Genomic DNA, 24,984 nt, shown 5'->3' on the forward strand with positions numbered 1-24,984 from the left:
TCCCCTGCATGTACATATGGGAGGGAAGAAGAGGCTGCCAGGTTCTCTTGGACTAGAGTTATATATAGCAGTAAGTCAACATGTGGGTGCTGGGACTCAAACCCAGGTCCTTTGCAAGAGCAACAAGTGCTCTTAACCACTGAGCCAAGTCTTCAGCTTTTTAATTAACTTTCAAAATTGGACTAAAAGTAGAATTTGAAAATATCCTCTTTAAAATACAATGACACAATCATTTCACAGAGATATTTACATGGAGACTGTTGGTGTCACAGGAATATTTATATAGAAATTTTTTCAATTTGGGGGCACCTTCCTTTCAGGGCTGGTGTTGTCAGGTACTGCAGGGTAGCTGTGAGTTTTCACAGAACCACACCCACGTAGAGCCTTATGACCTTGTCAGCCTGTGAAGGCCATGGGACTAGTAGTTGGATACTGATGGCCCTTTCCTTTGTCACCCACAGGAAGTAGGAGAGTCCTGCTGCTCACCTTCCTCTTTCTCCCACTCCACACAGCGGTTGGCCAACACCTGGAAGGCAGCCCAGGCCATGGTGGCCACCTTCTGCTTCTTGGTCTGCTTCTCACTGGAGCTGGACTCGGTCTGACTGCTCAGACTGCAGAGCCGGTCCATGAGTTGCACAAGGCCACTGCGGACCAGGCACTTCTCTTCACTCCTGATGAAGGACAGAGAAGGGATGCATCACACCGACCAGCCTTTGGGAAGGCCAGGGTATCAGAGAGGGCTGCAACATATCAGTAGCTCTTTTGGTTAAGGGTGCTGTCATGTACAGTCACCCAGAACGCTTTTCCTGCTATGGTGATGTCCGTAAAAGGGCATTCAGGATCACGGCTGTTTATACAGAATAGCCAGCCAGGAACCGAGGGGTCATCTCAGGAACAGACAACATGGTGATCTTTTCTCAAAAAAATCATGCTGTGTTTTGTCTCCATGTTTCTCTGTGCATCCTGTGTGTCTGGTGCCTTTGGAGGCCATGGGACTGGAGTTACAGAGAACTGTGAGGCACCATGTGGGTGCCTGGAACTGAGCTTGGGTCCTCAGGAAGAGCACCAGCGATCTTAACAACTGAGCAATCCCCTCCCAGTAGTTACCGTATTATAATGACATTCAAAGATGGAGTCCATGAACACTTAACAGCTCCAAGCTACTAGTTAAGTGACCCAAGAAATAAAAGAATTGTGCCAAGACGAAAGCGTCTTATCAGATATGTATTTTTTTGAACCTCCAAATCTGCATGATATAATACAATCCTAGTGGCAACATTTGGTCACAAGCAACTTAACCTAAGAAGCGTCAGTAGGTCAGAATCATTAGGAGGTATTAGATAACCAAAACAAAAAATCCAATTTGACTATTTTATTTTTATTTATGTGTATGCATGTGTCTTGTCTAGTGTGATGTTTATGTATATTTGTGTCTAGTGTGTGTGCAGGTGCCTGCACATGCAAGAAGAAGGTATTGGATCCCTTGGAGCCAAAAACTGAAGTTATACTCTCAGCAATAGCAATATGTGCTCTTAACTTTTGAGACATCTCTGTAGCTCCTCAAATCCAATTTTATAAAGTAAAAGAACAAGATGAACAAAACAAGCTGCCTTCTACTTATCTGACTACCTTGGGTATAAGCTACACATGGTAAAGGGCACGCCGCACTCACCTGGTGTAAGGTATGGTACACAGGAGTCCAATGCTGTTTGCACAAGCAATAGGGTAACGAGCACACAGAGACACCACAGAGGTCATGGTCTCACCGAAGGCTTCCTGGACCTGCTCCACCATCCCGCCACAGGTGAGCTCTTCAATTCTATGAGACAAAATCAAGTTCAGATCTCCTGAAGACGTCAACAAGGGAAGCACATTTGCTCTGGCAGGAAGCCCAGTGGCGAGAATCCAGAGCTAAAAGTATCTTGGAGCCCACCAAGCTCAGTGTCAAGGGCCACAGAGCCACAGGACAGTGCTGGGAAGGATTCCCGGGGGTCCCTCCACCAAGATGGCCCACACTTTAGAAACCCTCAGGCAGCAGGGCGGTGGTGGCACACGCCTTTAATCCCAGCACTTGGGAGGCAGAGGCAGGCAGATCGCTGTGAGTTCGAAGCCAGCCTGGTCTACAAAGTGAGTCTAGGACAGCCAAGGCTACATAGAGAGACCCTGTCTCGAAAAACAAAAAAACAAAAAAACAAAACAAAACAAAACAAGAAACCCTCAGGCAATAGTGCCTTAGGGAGCACTACATGGGGCTCTCTATTGCAGGGATCTTCAGACCCTTTCGTGAGGCTAAGACACACAGCAGTTGTCAGAGCAGGGAACAGTCTCTCATTTCCCAAGTGTAGCTGATAAGAAACCAGTGATCTGAGACACTTCTGTCACATCCTGCGCAGCACCGAGGACCAGCCATGTACTTACACTGAGGCAAGAATGGAGGCCTAGACAGATTAGCTTAGTGTCCTTGTCCAGCTCATGCTCCAATTACTAGCAGAGGAGCCCAGGTGACAAGAAACAATCCTTTCCCAATGTAGAGACACAATATGGGGCAGATTCTATTTTAATTAATATTAACTAAGGGCTGAAATTATCAAGATGTATCTATAAACATACAAAAACAAAAATAAACACAAATAATATTGAGTTTAAAAATAGGGAGCTGTGGGCCGGGGAGACAGCATGGTGAGTGAGGCCCTATTTGCACAAGCCCGACAAATAAAGTGTGATCCCTGAAACATAAGTCTAGGAAGCTGGATGCGGTGGCATCTTCAACATGCACACTCCTCCAGAGACATGGGAGGCAGAGGCAGAACTGTCCTGAGGCTCACAGATCGCCAAGCCTGGGGGATATCCTGCAGTGACAGAAACAAGACAGACCCTGCCTCATCAAGATGGAATGAGAGAACTGAGTCTCAAAATTCTCCTGTGACTGCCACACACGAGCCATGGCATCTGTGTGCCTGCCTTCCAGTATGAACATGCACAGACACACACACCAATGAGTCTGGCCAATGAGCACAGGTTTGTCACGGAGACTGCTGTTTCTTCTGCCATGATGACCGATAGCCAGGGAGGACCCACCATGAACTGAAGTGAGACCTCAAATCCCATTTTTCAAGCTTCTGCCATTCTGGAGCTGTTTCTCAAGAGAAGACATGATTGACAGAAACTTCTCCAAACATCACTTTAGCAGCCACTGGCCCTCTGCTTGCTGGCTACATTGCATCAAAGACCACAGAAGGCACAAGCCCCCAGCGGCAGCTCCAGCCTTTCCTGTTCTGCTGAGGGCCACTCAACTCTGGCATAGAAACCATCCCAGACACATGCCAAAGCCTTCTACTGAGTTAGGATCTCTAACACTGGCTTTAGAACTAATCAAACAAAAATTTTCACTAAAGTGTGTAAAAGGAACCAACTGCATCAATGGAGTCGATGCAAAACCAAAGGTGACAGTGGGTGATCCTGTGTGTCCATGATTAAACGAGAGCTAAGCGTAAAAACAAAAGAACAGTGGAGCTCTGGGACATAGGTCCCTAAGGACGGCTAGATAGACAGCAATAGCTAGGATGTACAGAGAATAATCATAACTCTAGGGGCAAACTTGTCACAACTCACCTATGTGAAGACATCGCACATGCACATATTCACACGGACAAAGAGAATCAAGGAGTTGTTTATACGTACACCGTTAGTTCAACAAACCCAAAAAGGACAGGGGGCAATTTAGGACTGAAGGTCTGAAAGAGGACCTCTTCACATTGTTATGTATCCTGTAGTGATTTTCAAAATCATACACCACTATAAAAATATTTGAGGGCAGCTGGACAGTTGCAGCACACACCTTTAATCCCAGCACTCTAAAGTCAGAGGCAGGTGGATTTCTGAGTTCGAGGACAGCCTGGTCTACTGAGTGAGTTTCAGGACAGCCAGGACTACACAGAGGAAAAAAAAAAAGTTGAGGAAAGACATTAGCAAATGCCACTGTGTGCTTTTGCTCATGGTGGATAGAGCAGTGTGAACTAATAGACACCACTGACCTGGGTCCCCCCTGGAGGACCATTGTCACCGGCCCCACCAGGTGAGTCACTCCACTGACCTGGGTCCCCCCTGGAGGACCATTGTCACAGGCCCCACCAGGTGAGTCACTCCACTGACCTGGGTCCCCCCTGGAGGACCATCGTCACCGGCCCCACCAGGTGAGTCACTCCACCAACTCGCACAGCAGCAGTCAGCAGCTCCCGCATGTGCACCAGGGCCTGCTTCCGCGTGTTTCCCCGCCGCCACCTTGTCTGTGCAGCCAGAAGGAAGCTGCTGCTGGACACCTGAAATGCACAGAAGAGAGCATGCTGACTCTTACTGTTGTGCGTGCTCCAGCTGCCAGGGGCCGTTCATCAGAGGTCCACACACTGTGACCTACCGCTTGGTCAGGGTTGGTGCCAATGAAAGCAAATAGCTGCCCCAGCAGGACACTGTAAGTGGGCTTGTCCCTGCTGTCTTCAATGGCCAGTGACTGCAGGAGCGTAAAGGAGCTGCTGCGGTGGCTGGTCACATGACGACGCCTACAGAAAACAAAACTGTAATAGATGAGCAAACAAGAACCACGCTTAGGGAGGCCATTGTGAAAACCGAGTGCAACTACACATTGGGATCCCCACCCTGGCCAAAGACTTTTTACCTCTGATTTGCTCGAGTAAATTCCAAGTCTTCATTACCAATCATTTCCAGGTCAGAAGGAGCAGACATGCTTCGAAGGAAAACAGGCTGCCGGACAGCGTGCGAAGCCACCTTCGTCTCTGAGGCTGATTTGCATGCTGCAAGAAAAAGGAAAAGTGCTTAATACTTCTGCTGTCTGATCTGGGTGGAGGCAGGGAGACAGCTAAGCACAAGGGAAGGACCGCACTAAGACCATCTTCACTCGAAGGGAGTGAAAGTAACTTTAAAAACTTAAATTTGTGGATAAACTTCATTTCAGCTTTAATTTTTTCTTTTTTTGGTTTTTCAAGAGAGGGTTTCTCTGTATAGCCCTGGCTGTCCTAGATTCACTTTGTAGACCTGGCCTTGAACTCACAGCGATCTGCCTGCCTCCGCCTCCCGAGTGCTGGGATTAAAGGCCGCCACCACACCTGGCCAGCTTGAAATTAAGTCTTTTTTATTAAATTGGTTTTCCAAAGAGAGGACAAACATTCATCTAATAACTAACAGTGTTCACCATTCAGTGTAAGCCCTCTGGGGAGCAGGAGCTCAGGTCTCTGGCATTGGCCTAGCATGCAGAAGGAAGGTCTGAGAGAGAAAAAGGGCGAGAAGGCAAAATGGAAGCATTCTCTCTCTCTCTCTGTCTCTCTTATCTCTCTCTTTCTCTGGTAATAGCAGACTGTGTATTAATTAGTAGGCAGGTACTAAGCTGCTAAGGTGCTATGTCCCTGTATCTTTACAGGGTCTCTTTGTTGCCCAGACTGGCTTTTGTTTTGTAGCTGTATAATCTGGAACTTGGAATTGTTTTTGCCTCACCTTCCAAATTTCTTAATTAAAATAAACACAGAGTCATTTATTTCAGAAACTGCCTTTGACCCTGTGTACTGACTTTGGGCTATCTGATGATGTCTCTACTTTCATATAGTTGGTAGAGTAAATACTACATTTGAGCTAAACTATGGTTGGCTTTCCTGCTAGACATTCCACTAACCACATCAAGACAATGGTTGTATTATTTTAATTTTTTAAAACATTTATTTCAGCTAGGCGGTGGTGACATATGCCTTTAATCCCAGCACTTGAAAAGCAAACACAAGAGGGTCTCTGTGAATTCGAGGCCAGTCTGGTCTACAGAGACAGCCAGGGATACACAGAGAAACCCTGTCTCAAAACACAACAAACAAAAGATTTGTTTCATCCTTAAGTGTGTGAATGTGCCCACATATGTGTGCCAGTTTTCATGGAGGCCAAAGGAGGGGATCCAATCTCCTGAAGCCACAGTTATAGGTGTTGTGAGGCTCCCAACATGGATGCTGGGAACTCAACTGTGGTCTTCTGCAAGAGCAGAAAGCACTCTTAACAACTGAGCCATCTCTCTAGTCCCACACTTGTTTCATTTTTTTAAAAAATGCAGGTGTTGGTGGCGCACATGTTTAATCCCAGCACTTGGGAGGCAGAGGCAGGTGGACCTTTATGAGTTCGAGGCCAGCCTGGTCTACAGAGTGGATTCCAAGACAGCCAAAGCTGCACAGAGAAAATCTGTCTCAAAAAACAAAACGAAACAATACAAAAATGAGTGGTTGGGGAGATGGCTCACACATTAAAGATCTCGAAATCCTCTCAGCCTCAGGTGGGAGAACAGAGAACCCCAAGCCAAAGCAAGCTGGCTAGGGAGAAATACTAGTCACATGGGTGAGCTCCGGGCTTCATCCAGAGAGCCTGCCTCATGGAATGCGGCGGAAAAGCGTTACAGATAGTTCCCAACCTTAGGCCTGCTCAGGCACAAGCACGCATTACACACCCTCTCACGCTCCATACACACACATGAAAAGGAAGTGAAAAAAAAACCAAAACCAAAACACTGAAATGAAGTTAAGTTACAATCATAGAGAAAAGTCACCACACATCTTAAGACCACAGCTTAAACCTATGCTAAGGATGCCTCTCAGGTGCTACCAGCCTGTTATCCCTGGGACTGTGGGCCCCCTCGAAGGTGTCAGCAACTTCAATGGAGTGACTAAGGTTTCCACTAAAAATAGGCTGTTTTAATGAAACAAAGGCAGTTGTGGCCAGGGATGCATATAGTTGGCTATGCTGGTAACTCACTGATTTCCCTGGGGGACACATTTTTAGACTAAGAATTAAAAATGGGACCTGGAAGAGAGGCCTGGAGGGATGGCTTGGAGGTTAAGAGCACCTGCTGTTCTTAGAAGACCTGGGCTTGGTTCCCAGCACCCGGATGGTGACTTACACCCATTTGTAACTCCAGTTCAAAGGGATCCAATGCTACTTCTTGCCTCTCTGTGGGCATCAGAGATACATTAAGGGGAAGCATTCATACACATGAATTAATTGTTTAAAAAACTTGTAAAACTTAAAAAAAAAACAAACCTTTAAAAAAATGTGACCTGGGGATTTATAGTAATGATCAATTCATGTCAAGTCTTGCCATAAGGTCCTACATAATGCAAACCCAGTCTTGAGTAAAGAAAAAAAGATTGGCACATTCTAAGACTCACAATGTTGATGGCACAAATGCTTCTGTTCCTCTGAAATATATATAACTACAAAAACCATGAACTTAAATCAGGGGCCACTGATTATATAAGCTCATGCCACTGGACTCCTTAGGTGCCCCAGGAGGAGCCCTCAATCTAAAGGGGACACATTCGGGATGACACCATAGGGATTAAAGTCTTAGAGACTAAAGAAAGTAAGAGGCAAGAAGGGAAGTGTTTATATTTCCTTCTCTGTTGTTCTAGATCCCAGAAGTGGATTCTTTAAAAACAATTGGTGTCTATTTTATGAACAGAGTCAGGCCGGAGCCAGCAGCAGTACCAGGCGTCTCTGCCGGTGTCCCTGAGATGCTCCTGGTGAGGCCTGACTGGGCTGCAATGGTGACGTGCAGCAGCAGCTCTGCTCGGTTCATCAGACTCTTCACCAGTGTCTTGGTCTTGGCCAGAGGGTGGGAGGGCTTCTGAGTAAGAGAATTCACTTCTTGGAGGAACTTCTCCCTAGAGAGAGAGGCTGAGGTGGGTTTAGAGGTTCTCGAGCTCACCCTGCACAGCCCTCGGGGGCGAGGACAGGAGGTAAGCGGTCTCCTAGTGAGGCCTGCTCACCTGCCCCCCTCCATCCAAGGGTTCTCTGGTTTTGTTTCAAATGCCTGTGCCACCTTCTGAGAGTTCAAACCAAAGCTGCTGACTTACCCGTAAGCTACACTCTGAGTATCTAGTGAATGCACAACAGTGAAAAGCCTAGCAGGGACTGGACCTCAGTGACCTGAGCACCGAGATGAGGAGTCAGCCTTGAGAGTGAGTAACGTCACTAACCTCAGTGAGAGGACCATGTTTTCAAGATCATTTCCATCAAAGGAGACTTCCTTCATTGAACACAAAAGTTCTAGTTCTTTCATTTTGTTCTAAAGAAGGAAAAATCAAGAAAAGATGGTATGCATGACCTGCAAGAAGCAAGTTCACTGGAGATGGTATGCATGACCTGCAAGAAGCAAGTTCACTGGACATTTGTTAGCAGAAACAGATGTTGGGGACCAACCACCACCTTTGGTCTGTGCACTCTGCTACTGTGAGGAGTGATCCTGGTTTTGTTTTCACTTTTGCACTGCCAGAATTAAACCAGTGCCTTGGACATGCTAAGCAAGAGCTCTCTCTACCATGGCACTACAGCCTCAAGCTGAGCCTTCAGACACTGCGTCTCCATCTTCCTGCCTTCACTTCCTGAGTGCTGGAATTTATACTTTTATGTGATGGTATAAACATTAAAAATTACATGGTCTCTTTTCTGGGGATTTCTAACTCAAACTGTAATTTAAAATTTTTGCTTTGGTTTTTAAGATTTGAAAGCAAAATTTGATGACAGTGGCAATTTCTTTTCCCTCTTTTCTGTCTCAGTATAGGATGTGGTGCCTGTGTGGCTGGAGGACTATTCCTTCTACTACATGGTTCCCAGAGCTGGAACTCAGGTCCCTAGACTTGGTGGCAAGCACTCCAACCCACTGACAATCTCACCAGCATAAAATGGTAATTTCTTTAGCTTTTTTTTAAAAAAAGATTTATTTATTATTATGTATACAGTGCTCTATCTGCATGTATATCTGGAGGCCAGAAAAGGTCATCATATCACATTATAGATGGTTATGAGCCAGCATGTGGTTGCCGGGAATTGAACTCAGGACCTTTGGAAGAGCAGTCAGTGCTCTTAACTGCTGAGCCATCTCTCCAGCCCCGTTTAACTTTTGTACAAAGCTATCAACCAGTTAAAAATCAGATACTTGTATACTAACATGTCAGTCCAGCTCCTTCCCTCTAACCCTTTAGAGAATGGGCACGTCACACAGTGTACAAGATTTCAGGAAACAACACTACCTTTTCTGCATGCGTGCGTGGGTGTGCGCGCACATGCCCACAGGTGCATGTGTGAGCACACATGGTCCCTCTGCTCTCTGAGTGGCAAACCCCAGTGCTGACTCTCACACTGTGCTCACCTCATTGAAATGGTAATCGTAAAAGAAAGGCACGCTGTTCTCCAGCTTCCCCTGCATGGCATCCTCGGCCTCGCTCTGCCACTTCTGCTCCAGTTCAGCCACACTCTAGGAGGGTTGAAAACACAACATGTACACAGATGCACAACAGACCAAGGGCAGTCTGTAAGCCTGGAGTCTGGGCTGACAGCTATTGAGCACTTCCGTAACTTGCCAGGAAAGAAGCTGCTTCCAAGGGTGGACACATGCTCCTTTCTCACTCACCTGCAGCTGCCTCTCCATGGCATTGAGCTTCTTAAAGGTCTCTCCCATAATTTTACACAGTAAGTCATATTCCTCAGCATGTTCTTCCTGATACTGGAAATTGATCAGGGACTGCAGCGCATCAACCAGGTTCAAGTGCTTAATAACGCAGGATACCACCATTTCCTCCATGACATCAGGCTGAATCACCTCTCTGTGCGACAATGGAAACCAGTCAGGTGTGTTGTGAGCTTAACTTGGCAGCACCATATGCAGCAGGCTGGAGATTGTATGCTTTGACTCAAACGCTGGTCCACCGCAACCCTTGTGTTAACACTGAGGAAGACACAGTGGCACTGCAGACAGTATGTGCTAGCAACCAATTTCATATACTAGGCGTTAAAACTAACACTGCCTAATGAAGCTGAAAATCAAAATTAAAGGACGCTCCCTAAGTAAGATTTGTATAATTTGACCCAGAGTCATCTCATAGCTGGAACAGGTCTAAAACTCTTGACCGGATGTGCCGGAAGCTGGGGGCAGGAGGACTCACTGCCACCCCATGGCAGCCACATAAAAGCAAGGTGACTACACATGACTAAGGCCTTGGTGCTGAGCACAGAGACAGGAGGGTACAGGCCCAGAGCCACACCAAATGGTGAGCTTCAGTAAGGACCCATTTCAAGAGCATGAAGCTCAACAGTGGTAGAGCAGGGTGCTGCATGTCCCTTCCCAGGCCTCCGTGCACTCCCACATACTCAAAATAGAAACCAGCTTCAGCACCATTCTGCTTCAGATACTGACTTCATGCAGTGCTGAGATGTGGGGTGAGAGCCTGTGGGGGCGGGGTAAAACAGATGTGGGGTGAGAGCCTGTGGGGGCCGGGTAAAACAGATGTGGGGTATAGAGCCTGTGGGGGCCGGGTAAAACAGATGTGGGGTGTAGAGCCTGTGGGGGCGGGGTAAAACAGATGTGGGGTATAGAGCCTGTGGGGGCCGGGTAAAACAGATGTGGGGTGTAGAGCCTGTGGGGGCCGGGTAAAACAGATGTGGGGTGAGAGCCTGTGGGGGCCGGGTAAAACAGATGTGGGGTGTAGAGCCTGTGGGGGCAGGGTAAAACAGATGTGGGGTATAGAGCCTGTGGGGGCCGGGTAAAACAGATGTGGGGTATAGAGCCTGTGGGGGCGGGGTAAAACAGAGTGCCATTTACAGAGCCTGGAGGGCTCAATGGGGACTGGGCATTGTTGCCAAGTCTAAGAAGCCAGGTTTGATGCTGGGACACATCATGGAAGGAGAAAACCAGCTCCTACAAGTTGTCCTTTGATCTCCCCACATGTGCCACAGTGGGATGAACCCATCCCACAAAAAAGGTAATAAGACAAAAAGTGTTTTCTGTATTTGTTTCATTTAAAATTTCATCTACTCTTCAGAATTTTCTCTGAAATGGGTAGCTTTGTCCCTGCTAGAAGACTTTAGGTAAGAACACAAGCACAGTGTGCTTGTCACTACCCTGGAATCACAAGGAACGATATTCCCAGACAGATGCCGAGGTCAAGTGGAAGGTCAAATTGTCAGAGAAAAGTCTAGAACTTGCCAAGTTTTACTATGCATCAGCATCCCAAACTGTTCCAACAAGTGTGAAGCGGGGCTGCATACCAACGTTCCCAGGGCTGGCTGGCTGTGAGTGGAGGCCAACAGTGAGAACCATTGGCTGGAATCTTACCTGGTGGCCCACCTAAACACTTGGCTCCTATCCATTAAGTAAACACAGGATTTTGATATAGTTGAACTGATTTTTTTATGGCTGTGGGGCTCAAATCCAGAGGCTTATACGGAAAAAAAAAACACTCTCCCACTGAGCTACACCCCAACCTCAGGTAAACTCAAGTTCAAGGTTCACTTGCTAGACATATAATAAAACATGGCCTCCCTGCTGTCTGAACATACTTTATACTTGGTCTAAACTGAGGTCGTGCACGCCCAGAAATTTCCCTGAGCTTTATCATGATTCCTGGAGGCAGCCTGATCCGAGGCAGGTCAAAGTAGTTCCCAACAGGAGGCACAAGGACATCCGAGGGGTAGGTGAATTCTCTGTCTTCTTCTATGGTCAGTGGCAGTGGAGATGGACTTGGAGTAAGGGCAGGGGAGATAACACCATTGGCCTCCACCTGCCATTGGCACCTGAGGGGAGAGAGAGAGAGAGAAAAAAAAGGAGGTTCTTCACCCCCTCAAAGCTACTTAAATGATTGCAGCTACATCAGACCCTGAAAGCTCACATGCTGTGTCCGGTTTGTATTCAACAAACCTCCTGAAGCTAAACTGAGCACCTTGTGAAATAATCTCAGGAATCTATCTCCTTTCCCACACGTTATTAGGAATCCCTGGGGCTTCAGAGTAAAAGCTGAAAGCGTCACATGGTTGCTACCTCCCACCCCGTTATGTCTGATTTGCTCATCATCTACCCTCCCTTTGGGGATCCTTCAACTGTGCAGTGTTTGAACTGGAGTTCCAAGATGTTAACGAAAAATTAGCAAGGTAAGGCTGAGAAAGGCAGGAGGCGTTATTTTTATCCCATTTCTAAGGTACTTAGACATCAACGAGAGGGTTGGGTAGTGGCACAGTTAGCTGGGAAATGCACTGAGTAGGTTTCCACACGAAGTCCATTTCTGCATGTGGGCAGAGCTAGTCCATGCAGACCTTTTGTTTGTTACCTTTGTAAAAGTTTGGACCTCAACAGCTCCTGACAGGCCTCCTCTTCTTTGGTAATTTCTGGTCCGTTGTACAGGATCCTTAACATGGAACAAGCTAATACAGACAGACCTAAGGCCAGGTCTACCAGGAAGGGCAAGCCTCCTGAGACATCCTCCGAGGACTCCTATAATGCAGACAGGGGCAAACCACACGCACAGGTCAGCGGACGCTGGCAGAGCACTGCAAGCTGTGCTGCATCACACTGGACCATCCCCACTGGGTTTTCAGAGCAGCACTGAGTGGAGCGGCTATGGGAATTTGGTGCAGGACTCAACTCAGGAATAGAGGATTTTTTGCACTGGAATGACACTGAATGCAGTTTTAGGCAGTGAACATCTTGTTAGACTTCATATGAGAAAAAGCACAGAACATGTGCAGGAAGCTAGGTGGCTTGCTCTCAGCTATGCCTAGTCAAGCGCAGACCTTTATTCCATCAACAGCTGCACTCAAGTTACCTGGCTCCTGGGTAGCAACCATTTTGTTTGATAAACAGAGACCCCTGCCTGACAAGGAGCACAGGCCTGCAGCTCTACCCTAGAGGCTCAGTGCTGGGTCAAGCTCAAGCAAAGCTCAAGTCTACAGTACAAGCCAAGAGGGAGTCCAACTCCTAACTCAGAATCCAAGTGCTTATGTCAAGTCCAAGTGCTGAGTGTCTTTGCTGCCTCTGCCCTGAGGGAACATGCTGGAGCCAGGTCACCCCCCAGGCCTCAGAGAGTCCTAGCCACAGTGGCTCCTGTGCTGCTGAGCTGATTTTAGGTCGCAGCTCTTCATTCCATGACGTGACCACTCACTCCTGCTAAGTTCCTACTTGCTGATGGAGAGACAGATGGAAGAGTAGCTCATATTTGCCCTGTTTCCAAGGCAAATATGATCTATATCACCAAGGCACACAGGAAAAAGTTCACTCTGCCCACAGCAGAGTTAGGGTCAGTACCTGAGCGCGAACTGTGCAAGCAAAGCCCCACATAGCTTTGTCAGGAGTGTTGTGTTCACGGCCACTTCTCATTTCAAAGGAGAAGGTGACTGTATCGCCTTCAACCTTAAGATTTAAGGGGGAAAATGAACTTTTAAAAAAAGACAAACAATTTCCAAAAGAGCAATGTATTGCAATGTATTTCAGAGATTGATTTTTTCTTTCCTTCTTCTTCTTCTTTTTTTTTTAAGATAAAGTCTCACTATGAATTCATGACCCTCCTGTCTTAACTTCTAAGTCGTGGACTATAGGAGTTTACAACCAAATTTCTTTCCCTTTTTTTGCTGTTTTGCTTTTGAGATGGGGGTCACTCCGTGCAGCCCCAGCTGGCCTATTACTCACAGAGATCCATCTGCACGCTGTCCTGTCCCTCCCATCTCTTCCCAACCTCCCTTGTGTCATTAAGGAAGCAAAGAGCAAATCTGGATTCAGCTTAGCCAGATAGCTCAGGCCGACTGCTGTCACTGGCTAATTAAAGCGGGGACATTGTGTGTGCGAGAGACAGGCTCAGGGAACATACTGAGTGCATTTGGGTCGTGGCTTCTGATCCCTGTTTGTGCTCTGGCCCAGATTATAAAGCAAGATCTGAGTGATACGGGTCTGAAGACTGATTGTTATTTTTCTTCAAAGGCCAAATTAACTTGAAAACATTAACTCAAAACTTTTAAACTGCAGTGTTTGGTGCTCAACGTCCAGAGCAGAACCCTGGGAGAACTAGCAACCCCAACCCTGAGAGAAGAAATATCTATGACAACCACTGGCCATGAAGAACCCTGTGGACGGATTCAAGCTCTGGCAGGGACAGGGGTCTGATGTCCTCCAAGCAAAAAGAGGGTAATTCTGAATAGCAGTGGGAGGGTGATATGCCTAGCCATGTGACCCCCCTAACTAAGACAAATCCTCATAGCAAATGTGTTCTGGGGTAACAGGTAGTCCTCAGCCCTATAAAGAACCTATGGGCACCTTTCTTTTCTAGAAAGAGGTTGTGACTTGATACCATACCTTCACCAAGTCCTTCGGCCAACCAGTTCCTAAGACACTACGGCTGCCATATCCCAGAGTGTTGCCTCCATACTCAGCAACCTTCCTACTGTTTGTGTTAGGCCCCGCGTATATCACCAACTTCAAAACAGAAAATAGACCGTTAGACTGTAAAAGAAAAACAAAAACAACATCTACAAATAAAGAGGCTGCAAAAATATTTGTAAAAAAAACCAACAACAAACAAACACATTTATAACCAGACACTGGCGTCATTCATTATAACATAACTAATAGATCCTCATATGTAAGGTCTAACTGATATACGTTTGGAGGCAATCAGCTGTTAGTATTTACAAGATAATCAAAGAAAAATAATGATTAAAATTATTAACAGGCATATTTCTCATATTTTCCAATCTATATTGGCACAGGAACATCAAGGGTTAAATAATTACACTTGGATTGTGTGAGTGCCTTTCTCGAGTAGCTATTTTTCATCCTAGTTATCTAAACTCATTAACAACAGGTGCAGTTTGGCCTCTTAAGTCATCTCCAAAATTAATGAAATGAGCTAATATAGGCAGATTCTAATACCTAAGAGCATCAAAAAAAAAATCAATGAATAAATAAGGATTAAAAAATGCAACAAAGTGAAAACAAGCCACACATTCTTAAAATGTTGCTTAATGGCATAAGAAGAAATGACACAAGTATGGGCCAGGGACATGGCTGCTGCTGGTGGGGACAATTTTCCTCTGTCAATCCTAGTCTCCTATCACCCACTTATATCTAAATGGAAGATTTGGCTATTATTAAAGTTTTGCGTGCATGGTATGTGTGCATGGGGCGCGTGTACCACAGCCCATGTGGGAAGGTCAGAGGACAGCGTTGTGAAGTTAGGTCTCTCCTTCCTGTATGTGAGTGTTTGGGGACTTGTGTGAGGTCGTTAGGCTTGTGCTTCAGGAGCCTTACCTACTGAGCACCTGGCCCTCGCTGGCTGCTTTCCTAACAGAAGAGAGTGACAGCTCACTTGGCATGCAAGTGTGTCTAGAGGAAGCGGCGCTCTGGCTTCTGTGAGCAGCAAGCCCAGGGGCTACAGGATGCTGACACACCTGGCAGCTATGCTAGGGTGTGAAAGCTGCAGCTTTAAGCCTGGATGCTTGGCAGCTTGTGAGATCTTTCCTTTTAGACCTCTTGCTGACACCATCCAGGGACCGTTGGGAAAGTGAATATACTTTTGTCTCTGTGGGAACCCTCCTTGCATGTCGTAATTCTAAGGTACAGTGCAGGCATAACTTGGTACACACCAGAAGATGCAAATTATTATTTTTTAAAGAAAAAACAAACCGATATCAACTAAAGGAATAATGTCTGCTTGCACACTGAGGAGGCAAGGAAAGCCAGAGCCAGGCTCTATGGAGCATCTTAGCTGCAGGCCAAAATGAGTTTTGAGGACACGTTTTCAACTCCTCCATACACCTGAGACTCTTGACGCTCCTAAAATCTAATAGGAAAGGGATCTGACATCTGCATGTGTCTTACCATGTCAAGGCTGCCTTGATGGAATTAAGACCATTTGCCCTCACTCTGCTCAGAAGGGGCAGATATGACAAGGAGGTGGCCAGCAACTGAGGACAACATGTGCAGTGGAGCTTGTGTTTTCTTTCCTTAGCCTCTCCTCATGAATCCAACGTGGTGGTGGTTTACAATCCAACAGCAAGAGAAGAAAACCCTGCCTTTTCTGAATGGCCAGTAAGCCACTAGTTGGAAACTCCTCTTCCTCAAAATCTATATAGGTGCCTGAGACAATGGCAAAGAAGAGAAAGCAAGCCAGACTCGGGCATATCTGAAGCCTTCCAACAGCCACCTTCTTCCATAGGATACATGAGAAGCCCCAAGACCTGGGCAGTGCGACCTTTGCAACTGACCTGTCATCACACATCTGCGTGACTCTCAAGAGGGAAGGCAGAAAGCAGCAGAGTCACAGGGAGACATCTGCTCATGGTGCTTAGAGAGACGTCGTGTCTACACGCCTACAGCACGTCTGCCAGACACACAGCCCTCAGCCACTACCCTCCAAAGTACTACCTGAGGGGAATCTCCTGAGAGGGACCTAGGGAAGACATTAGTCAGAAATGATGGCCAGTGCAAAGAAAAATAAGAAGCAGCTCAGCAGAGGTGGCAGTGACAACTGGTTCCTGCTTACTTTGTCATAGTCGTATTGTGACGAGCATCGGCTATCAAATCGTAGATACAAGCAGCGAGCTCCTGGGATATGAACAGTCTCTTTAAATTTATAGTTATCTCTGACAGGGTGTACTGTTTCCACAGTCTTCCCAGCAGCCCACGGGGCAGGGATCTTTAAGCCAGTGAGAAAGCCTGGCTCTTCCTTTTCTTCTAGCATTCTAAAACCAGAGAGAAAGAGAGTGGAAAACAAACAACAAAAGCAAACTTGAAATGCAGGCCACAAGTTAAGAAACTGTTCTTAAGTTTCCCACAGCACACAGTATGACAACCCTGCTCTGTGAGCACTGAGTAGGCACAGAAGGCATCTGGAAGTGCTCTGTCTTCACACCTTTATTCTCCCGCTGATAGGCACTACACTACTTCTCCCACAGGCATTTACTGCTCCTTCAGGGCATGAGCTTCCCAGCCAGGCCTCACTAACGCCCCGCAGAGTTGCTAGGGCGGGGCTTCAGGCTGGGCTGCTTTCCTCTTCCCCAAGTCTCAGTGTCCAGAGTCTCTAGTTCTTCCAAGTGCACTTTCATTCAGGAGCAGCAACACCAAAAAACCCCCCTTCTCCATTTCCAGCTCCAGAGCCCGAGGCTGCACAAAGCCACTTCCTTTGCATCATCTTTGCTGCAGAGCCGTCCTGATGCCAGCCATGCACCGTTAGGTAAAAAGATAGGTCCAGCACTGGGGAGCACATGCTAGAGGGGCAGGAGTTCAAGGACAGCCCGAGGTACACCATGAGCTTGTACACAGGGAAGCTTCTGCCCTGTAGTCCCATCTCCAGGAGAGGCTGGAGCGGAAGGGTCACTTGAACCCCCACATCCTTAAAACCAAGTAAGCCAGGTGTGGCGGTGCACACCTTCAAACCCAGCACTCAGGAGGCAAAGGCAGGCAGAGCTCTGTGAGTTTAAAATAGCTCTATCTGCATACTGAGTTTCAGGCCATCCAAGACTATATAGTGAGACCTTGTCTAAAAACAAAACAACAACAAAAAATTCATAACTGCAACAGAAACCACCAAAACCAGACACAAAAGAACAAAATAAATCTACTAATCCAATGGTTCCTGCACGCCTACTGTTAGAAGAGTGTCAGCCAGGCAGTGGTGGCGCCGGCCTTTAATCCCAGTACTCAGAGGCAGGGGCAGGCGGATCTCTGTAAATTCTGAGGCCAGCCTGGTCTACAAAGCGAGTCCAGCTAGCCAAGTGAATTTTGAACATTTCCCTTCACAGAGGGGAATGCAGTCTAACTTGTTCCTGTAAATTTAAGATAATCCTGTAGCTAGCTGTAAAATTCTGGCCTTGAAGCATTTTCTTTTTTATTTAGCTAATCCTAGCTAAAAGTCACTGTCGTAAGGAGTACAAGGCTTTCACCAGAAGAAAACAAGGGAGCCCCATGCGCGTATTACCTCTCCTCAGGGAACAGCCTGCACTTCTGGTCTGAGGTGCCACACGGGGAACAGCTCACCTCGGCAAAAACTGGACACTGGGTTTTGAGCAGCAAGGCCGTCTGAAACACAAACCATCTGTGAGTCTTAAGCAGGTGGCTCCTGTCATGTTCTTGCTACCCTCACATCCTTGCTGCTCTCCTCTCAGAAGTGCCTCACTAGTGAGGCCACCTCCCTTCCCCCTCCTGCGCTTTACTCTCAGCTGGCCAGGACTCAGGACACTGGCTGTAAAGCAGGCTGTCAATGCAGCATAGGGCATACGAGCACTTTCACAGCTGGTTAGCCATTAGCACTTGCTAGACCACAGCCAGCCATTAAGTCACACAAACAAGTAAGATCTCTTCTTTTAACACAGGACTTGAAGGTCTTCTTGGTTCCTGTGAAGGACTGGCTGTGTTTATAGCACCTTCTGGGAACAGCGAGCTGAGCAGGGAGCAGGTCAGCAGGGGCCCACCTGGCTGGTGTAGAGCACCAGCTGCACAAGCTGAGGCATCAGGGCATCCGCCATGGTCAGGGTCTGCAGATTGGGGTGCATCAGGGAGGTCAGCAACACCGGAAGAAGGTGACCAAGCATAGTGGCCTTGGTAACTTGCTCCAAACCTTTTAACCTACAAGTTCAGGAAAGTACACATTCTAAGCAAATTCATGTATGAAGAGCAACCATCACATCCTGTGCCTGGCCAATTCTCTCAGACATTATCTCTTTAAACAAGTCAGTTCCACCCACTTCTGAACCCCAGCACTGAGGGAGAGGGGAGGGAGGCTTTTCAGTCCAGGCCACTCATCTCTAGGCTCCTCCCAACGTTTGATAAATGAGTCCTGAAATGCTCTGACTTCTCTGAGTACTTAGTTCCTTCCAGGTCTCTGGCCTCCTGGCTGCTGGCTCCATGCTGTGCTGAGACTCTGAAAGGAGGGGCAAAGGGCTACACACTGGATTGGTCCTGGAGTGGCAGCTGAGACTCAAGTTTAATAACTTTTACGGCGGCAAAATATACCTAATGTATAATTTACTATCCTAACCACTTTGAAGCATACATTTCAGGGCTAGAATAATGTACAGTCATTATCACTGTCTATTCCTCTGCCTCTATTTATCCTGCAAAACCCAAACTCTACACCTGTTTGGCAATAACTCCCCTCCTCTAGCCTCAGGAACTATTTGCATACACCCTACTTTCTCCAGTAAGAATCCGACTACTAAACAGCAGTTTCAATTTGTCTTTAAAATCACTCTCTTAACATTGCGTTTCTCTGCTAGAGGATTAAAGCTTGCTGGCCTCTCTGAGAAAGAAGTAAGCCATATGAGTTCGTCAATGTTACTTGGATGTTGGTGTTAGAAGGAAAAAAAATGGAGAGGCTGGAGAGATGGCATAAATAAATCTTAAAAAAAAAAAAAAAAAAGAAGGAAAAATGGGCACTCCATTTCAGCATCCCCATTACACTACACCTATCCCGTGTGCTGGCAGTGGAGATCAAAGGCCTTCATGAGCCTGGTGCGCTGCCTCCCTGGGTTACAGTGTTCTCAGCCCAGTTCCCAGCTGCAAATGGCAACAACCTAGATGCAGGGCAGTCACACTGAAGCAAAGACTGCAGCAGGCTCACATCGAGTCAATATATCTCAGCATCCAAATCATAAAAATACAGCTTGTAACATCTTGAAAACCAAGCATTGCAGGGATTTTGGGCAACGATCTGAGAAAGTGGCTACTGTGAAAGGAGCTCACTCTCTCCAGTCACCCTGCATCTGGAGACTCAAACGTGAGTAAATCCTGAGGTCCTGTGTCAGCATCACCTTCTGGGCAGCAGATGGTTATCTGTTCCACTAAGTCAATTCCTCCTCAAAGGAACTAGGCATAGCCCTGAGGCAAATGTTTAAACAGCAAATCTGCACAAGCCTATAAGATCAACTAACCTAGACCCTTAGGGGCTCACAAAGATTGAACCACCAAACAGAGAGGACCCATGGGATGGTTGTAGCCCCTCCCCGCCCCCACATATATAACAGATGTATAGTTTGGTCCTCATGTGGGACCTCTAACAGCAGGAGCAGGGGCTGCCTATGACTCTGTTGCCTGCTTTTGAATCACATGCTCCTAATTGGACAGCCCTGCCTCTTCTCAATAGAAGATAGGCCCAGTCCTACTTGATCTCTCAAGGCGGGTTGATATCCATACGAAGTCTCCCCTTCTCTGAGAAAAAAAGGAGTGCAGGACAGGAGGAAGGGAGGGTAGGCGGGAAGGAGGGACTGGGAGGAGAGAAGGAAAGGGAACTTCCTACATCTTTAATCCCAGCACTTAGGAGGCAGAGGCAAGTGGATCTCTGTGAGTTCAAGCCTGGTCTATAAAATGAGTTCCAGGACAGCTAAGTCTATGTAGAGACTCTGCCTCAAAAAGAAATGAATGAAAGAATGAGTGAAATAGAAGGGAGGGAGGGAGGGAGGGAGGGAGGGAGGGAGGGAGAGAGGGGAGGGGGGAGAGGGAGAGCGAACAAACAGAACAAAAGGAAGCATGGATAATTTGAGCATCATGGCCTCACCTAAAAGTACCCTAAAGTGTAGCACTGACCTTGGCTTTGCCACACCGTCTCAGGCCTGTCTTGCAAGCAGGCTTGTACACTAGACGGTCACCTGGACACCTCATGTGAGGAGTCTCGGCGGCGCTCCCCACGCTCACTCACCTGTGTTCCCGGTCAGGCATGTCACTGTTTATCAGGGCCGTGGTAACCTGCTGCAGCATTTCCAGCACTTCATCACATCCGGTCAGGATCTGGGTGGCGAGAGCCAAGATGCTGGCCTTCAGCTCCTACGCAGAAGAGAGCGGAGATTAGTCGCCTGCCGTGTGAGGAGTATAGCACACTCTCAATGACAACATGACAGGATGCATTCATCCAGATGAAATGACCAGAGGAAGCCTCATGCAGTGGAATCTGATTTGGGAGGCCAGGGTCTGGAGTGCAGCTAGAACTGTGCAGAACTTCACAGCAAGGCCTAGCTCCCGACCCATCCCGCACAAGAGCACTCCTGGAGGCCCAGACACTGTCCAGGTGGAGGACTGCCTTGGGTGGTATGAGCACAGCTAAAGGAAAAAACACAACAGTAAAAAGCGCATGTATAGGCAGTGAGCAAAAGGAGACAAACCACAGCATGCTGAAACAGGACAAGGTGGCCTGTCCTAGTGTCTTATCCCAGCACAGGTGAAATGCAGCAAGTCAGAAAGCAGCAGCAGCTATGGGCTACTGAACACAAAAGAAGGGCACAGACTTTCTGCGAACGCAAACTGTTAAGAAACACAAGGCAACAGCACAGAACAGTTCAGTTCACAGCTATTTCCAGGTAAGAACACTAGTGAACTATCTCTCTGCATGGCATCTCTGGGTCTTGTTTTTCCTTAGAAATGCTAGACCACCTAGCCCATTCTGCCTTTGCCAAGAGTCTTTTTCCCCTCTTCTTTCCTTCCTTGCCTGCTCCGTCCCTCCCTCCCTCCCTCCCTCCCTTCCTTTTAAAGCTGTGGCTGGCCTGGAACTCTTTCTGTAGATCAGGCTGGCCTGGACCTCACAGAGATCTGTCTTAGGAAACTCAGACCAGACAACTAAACCAGCAGGACTGGCAGTTAAACACCATCGTTCTATGACCTCCTGAGTGGAAATTTCAGGGTGGTCAAGTCATAGAGTTTGTACCAATTTCTCTATATTTCCACAAAAGTGATGCGTTTTCATTTTTTGTTTGTTTGTTTGTTTGATACAAGTCTTGTGTGGCCTGCAGTAGCTCTGAGCTCTCTGTGGACCAGATGGTGAACTCTGGCTCCAATGCTCCTGTCTCTATCTCCTGAGTGCTGAGATTACAATCATCCAGGACCACACCAGGCTTTAGATAGTTTAACTGAAAAAAAAAAATGGTCTTTTGTTTTTGTTTTTGTTTTGTTTTGTTTTAAATAAGGATCTTGAAGACCAACCTGGCTTCAAACTCAAAGAGAATCCATCTGCCTTTGCCTCATGAAAGCTAGGACTAAAGATGTGCAGCATCATGCACAACTACAATTTATTTTTTAAGTGTACGTGTATATATGTGAGACTACATGAGTTTACGTGCACCACAAACGTGAGGGTACCTAAGGAGTCCAGAAGCGGGCATCAGAGCCACTGGAGCTGGGGTAACAGCTAGTTATAAGCTGCCATGTGGGCGCTCGGGGAGAGCACGGCTTGAATGTGGAGCTTAGGGGAGAGGGTTCAAGAGCTGCTTCTCTTATTCCACGTGGGGCCTAGGAACAGAACTCATTTCCCCAGGCTCAGCCACAAGCACTTTACTGGCTGAGCCATTTCACCAGCTCTCCTTTTGTTTTGAGGTAGATCACACTGTGGCTCAGGCTGGCCTAGAACATTCTCTGTAGCACAGGCTGACCTTTTATTTTTCAAAATCCTTCTGGCAGCCTCTCAAATCCTGGGATTATTGGTGTATGCCCCCAGATCCAGCTCATAAAGAGGAAAATTTCAACAACAATGCAAATAAGGACCCTGACTATCTGTCAGAATTACAACAACCACTGCTATAGAAACATCTGTGCAGTACCATATTATCATATGCAAACAAATGAGTTTGCACGGATGCTAATTTAAAATAGTGACAGAAATTAAATGAACAATATGATTAGAAATTATTTATACAAAGAGCAAAATTTATCATCCTAAGTTATTTAAGTAAAAAGACTATAAAACCATCCAAATGTTGGAAGTGGTTACAATATAATGCTCTCAGATTGACTAGATACAACGAGATCATTTTTGAGTGTCAAGCTTTATAATTCCTGCAGAACAAAAAGAAACAAAGGCACAGAGACCAACAGGAGCATATGATAACATGAGCGTGTCACACACATGGTGTAACCACTGGGCAATGACAAAGAAATGAGTGGCCTCATATCTCTCACAAAAATTAAACACCACTGTGAACCCTGACATCATAACACATAGAAACTTAGCGACTGGGGAGAAAGCGTCTTTGAAATAAAGCTTGGTGTTTACCTGTACCTTCAATGTCTCTCCCTGCAAGGAGCTGTCACTGTCATCATTCTCGTCAGGCTTAATCAAAATAGTGTTACTGAGAAGGTGATTCTGAACTGCCATCAGATAGCGCAGGCATGAGGATGCAGCCTTTAACACAAATAAGGACATTAAGTGACCTCCCTGTGACCGGAAGGGCTCGTGTGCCCCTCATGTGTCTAAAAGATATCCCCCAAGAGAAACAATAAGAGGAAACGCAGAGACCAGAGCACAGCTTCTCAGGGGAGCCAGGTGGACACACGACCCTCAGCACAGGTGCTGACACGCTTACTAGCCTTCCTGCCTTCCACTTTGAGGCCCTCAATGGCTTCTCTGAAGACTGGCTCAGCTCTCACTCACCCCTAAACACCCTCTCTTGGGTCTCACTCACATCTCTACAGTAACAGAAGAAACTCTCACTACAAAAAGAAAATTCCAAATTCAAACAACCAGGCGTTGACACTGGAGAGCGGGCCTCAGGAAGCAGTGTCTGTCTGTCTTGTCTGTCTTTTCTCCCTTCGAGGACTTGTCCATATGCACATTTCCAGTCACCCACAGACTTTCCTGAGAAGAGACAATGCTGCCCCAGTAAAGTCCTCACTTACAGGCACCGTTGAAAGGAGCTTCTGGAAATCATCCTTGGAGACGGTTTGGCACTTGGTGATTAGGATACAGGATTCTCGCACAACAATCTTCAGGATGTAGTGTAAGAGCTCATCGTTGAGTCTTTAAAACAGGAAAACATAAACATTTGCTAAGAGACAATGAAGAAGTTAGTTCATTCTGTCAGCAAGCCATTAAACTGAGAGGACACATCACAAACCAAAAGGGGCCCTACCTAATTCAAGCATTTTAGAAGTAAATACAATACAAACTAGCTCTAGGGAGCTTCTTCCACAGAGAGCAAACCAGCTGCTCACCAGATCTCCCTCACTCATCACTTCTGCTAAGGACTTTTCCTGGCCCGAAGCACTTCACTGATAACGTTGATCACAATGAAATATGTTATCTCAGCTCTCAGGACCGCAGCAAGTTTATTACCTTCCAGCGGGCCTCGAATTTAGCTCAATATGCTGGTCACCTTAGTAGCTGTATAGCAGGAAACTAATGACCAAACACAGTTAAATATAAATAATCACTAGAAAAGGGGTCAGCAGTAACCAACATAGAGTGTGTGCTGTAGTCTGAGTGAGACTGTTCCCCGAGGCTCAGGCATTTGGTGCTGCTTAGGGAGTGCAGCCTTGCAGGAGGAAGTGGGATCTAGGAGCAGGCTTTGAGAATTTAAAGCCTATGCCACTTCTACCTCACACTTTCTGCATCCTACTCTGCCATCACATCTGTTTGCAGTCCAGCCGCCTGACCATGAGGCAGCATCCTAATCCTTCTACAACTGCAAACCCCAGATAAACCCTGTCTGCTAGAAGCTGCTCGTGGTGCTAGTGTCTCGTCTCAGCAACAGAGAGGTGGCCGGCCCCACCTGTAGTGATCGTCCTCATCACTGCCGAATCGGTTGTTCTGAAGCTGCTCGGCGAGGTTGGTGAGGATCACATCTCGAAGCTGGGAGAGTCCGCTGTTTCTCTCTCCTGATGCAGAACAGAAACTCTATGAATGGCTCTGGAAACCGCACGCAGAAAACCCATCTGCACTGGGCTGTGCTGCCAGCATCGGGAACAAGTTTGAGGCCAGCTGGGAATAATCTTAACAAACTGCACCTCCCACCCAAAGAAAAGTGATGTTATGTTTAAAAGGGTTCCAAAAAGGCAGATGGAGGACAACCCAGGATCACAGTGTTCAGACTCATACAAACAGTAGCAAACAACACCAAGGCACAGCTGTAGCCAGGACACAGCTGCAGCCAAGACACAGCTACATACAGCCAGGGCACTGCTGTAGCCAGGACATCAGCTTAAGTTTTCTCTTCCTGGAATATTATAAAGCAGTGTGGTTTTGTTACTTCTTTAGATAAGTGCTGCTTTTAAACACTGAGTGTCTTTACCATGTCTTGTGTTCAGTCTAAATTAAAAAAGATGTTCAATTATATGAAAAAATAAGCAAGCAAACAAACACCCTCAGTTAGAAATCATTAAGAAATTGTTTTTGTTTGATTGGTTCTCTTTTGTTTGAGACAGGGTCT

The 24,984-nt window shown here is 46.8% G+C and overlaps 1 protein-coding gene across 8 annotated transcripts in view; it reads right to left on the reverse strand.

Annotated features, from left to right (window-relative positions):
* HECTD4 (HECT domain E3 ubiquitin protein ligase 4) overlaps positions 1-24,984 on the reverse strand; it is a 162,058-nt gene that overhangs the window by 60,886 nt on the left and 76,188 nt on the right. For 2 of the 8 annotated variants that reach the window (XM_084762070.1, XM_084762069.1), the window contains exons 15-34: positions 24,328-24,433; positions 23,456-23,576; positions 22,833-22,961; positions 20,493-20,617; positions 18,271-18,424; positions 17,778-17,878; positions 16,344-16,542; positions 14,156-14,302; positions 13,115-13,219; positions 12,141-12,304; positions 11,377-11,610; positions 9,452-9,644; positions 9,191-9,295; positions 8,019-8,107; positions 7,528-7,703; positions 4,673-4,808; positions 4,415-4,556; positions 4,153-4,319; positions 1,673-1,819; positions 487-671 (exon numbers count right to left, since the gene is read on the reverse strand). In XM_084762070.1, coding sequence (XP_084618196.1) covers positions 487-671; positions 1,673-1,819; positions 4,153-4,319; positions 4,415-4,556; positions 4,673-4,808; positions 7,528-7,703; positions 8,019-8,107; positions 9,191-9,295; positions 9,452-9,644; positions 11,377-11,610; positions 12,141-12,304; positions 13,115-13,219; positions 14,156-14,302; positions 16,344-16,542; positions 17,778-17,878; positions 18,271-18,424; positions 20,493-20,617; positions 22,833-22,961; positions 23,456-23,576; positions 24,328-24,433 — 2,925 coding nt within the window. Of the gene's footprint in view, positions 1-486; positions 672-1,672; positions 1,820-4,152; positions 4,320-4,414; positions 4,572-4,672; positions 4,809-7,527; positions 7,704-8,018; positions 8,108-9,190; positions 9,296-9,451; positions 9,645-11,376; positions 11,611-12,140; positions 12,305-13,114; positions 13,220-14,155; positions 14,303-16,343; positions 16,543-17,777; positions 17,879-18,270; positions 18,425-20,492; positions 20,618-22,832; positions 22,962-23,455; positions 23,577-24,327; positions 24,434-24,984 lie in introns of all 8 variants that reach the window. The other 6 variants (XM_084762067.1, XM_084762066.1, XM_084762073.1 and 3 more) reach the window with 5 other exon arrangements.

This window comes from Acomys minous, assembly GCF_964271855.1.
Source record: "Acomys minous genome assembly, chromosome: 16".
Taxonomy (NCBI): Eukaryota; Metazoa; Chordata; class Mammalia; order Rodentia; family Muridae; genus Acomys; species Acomys minous.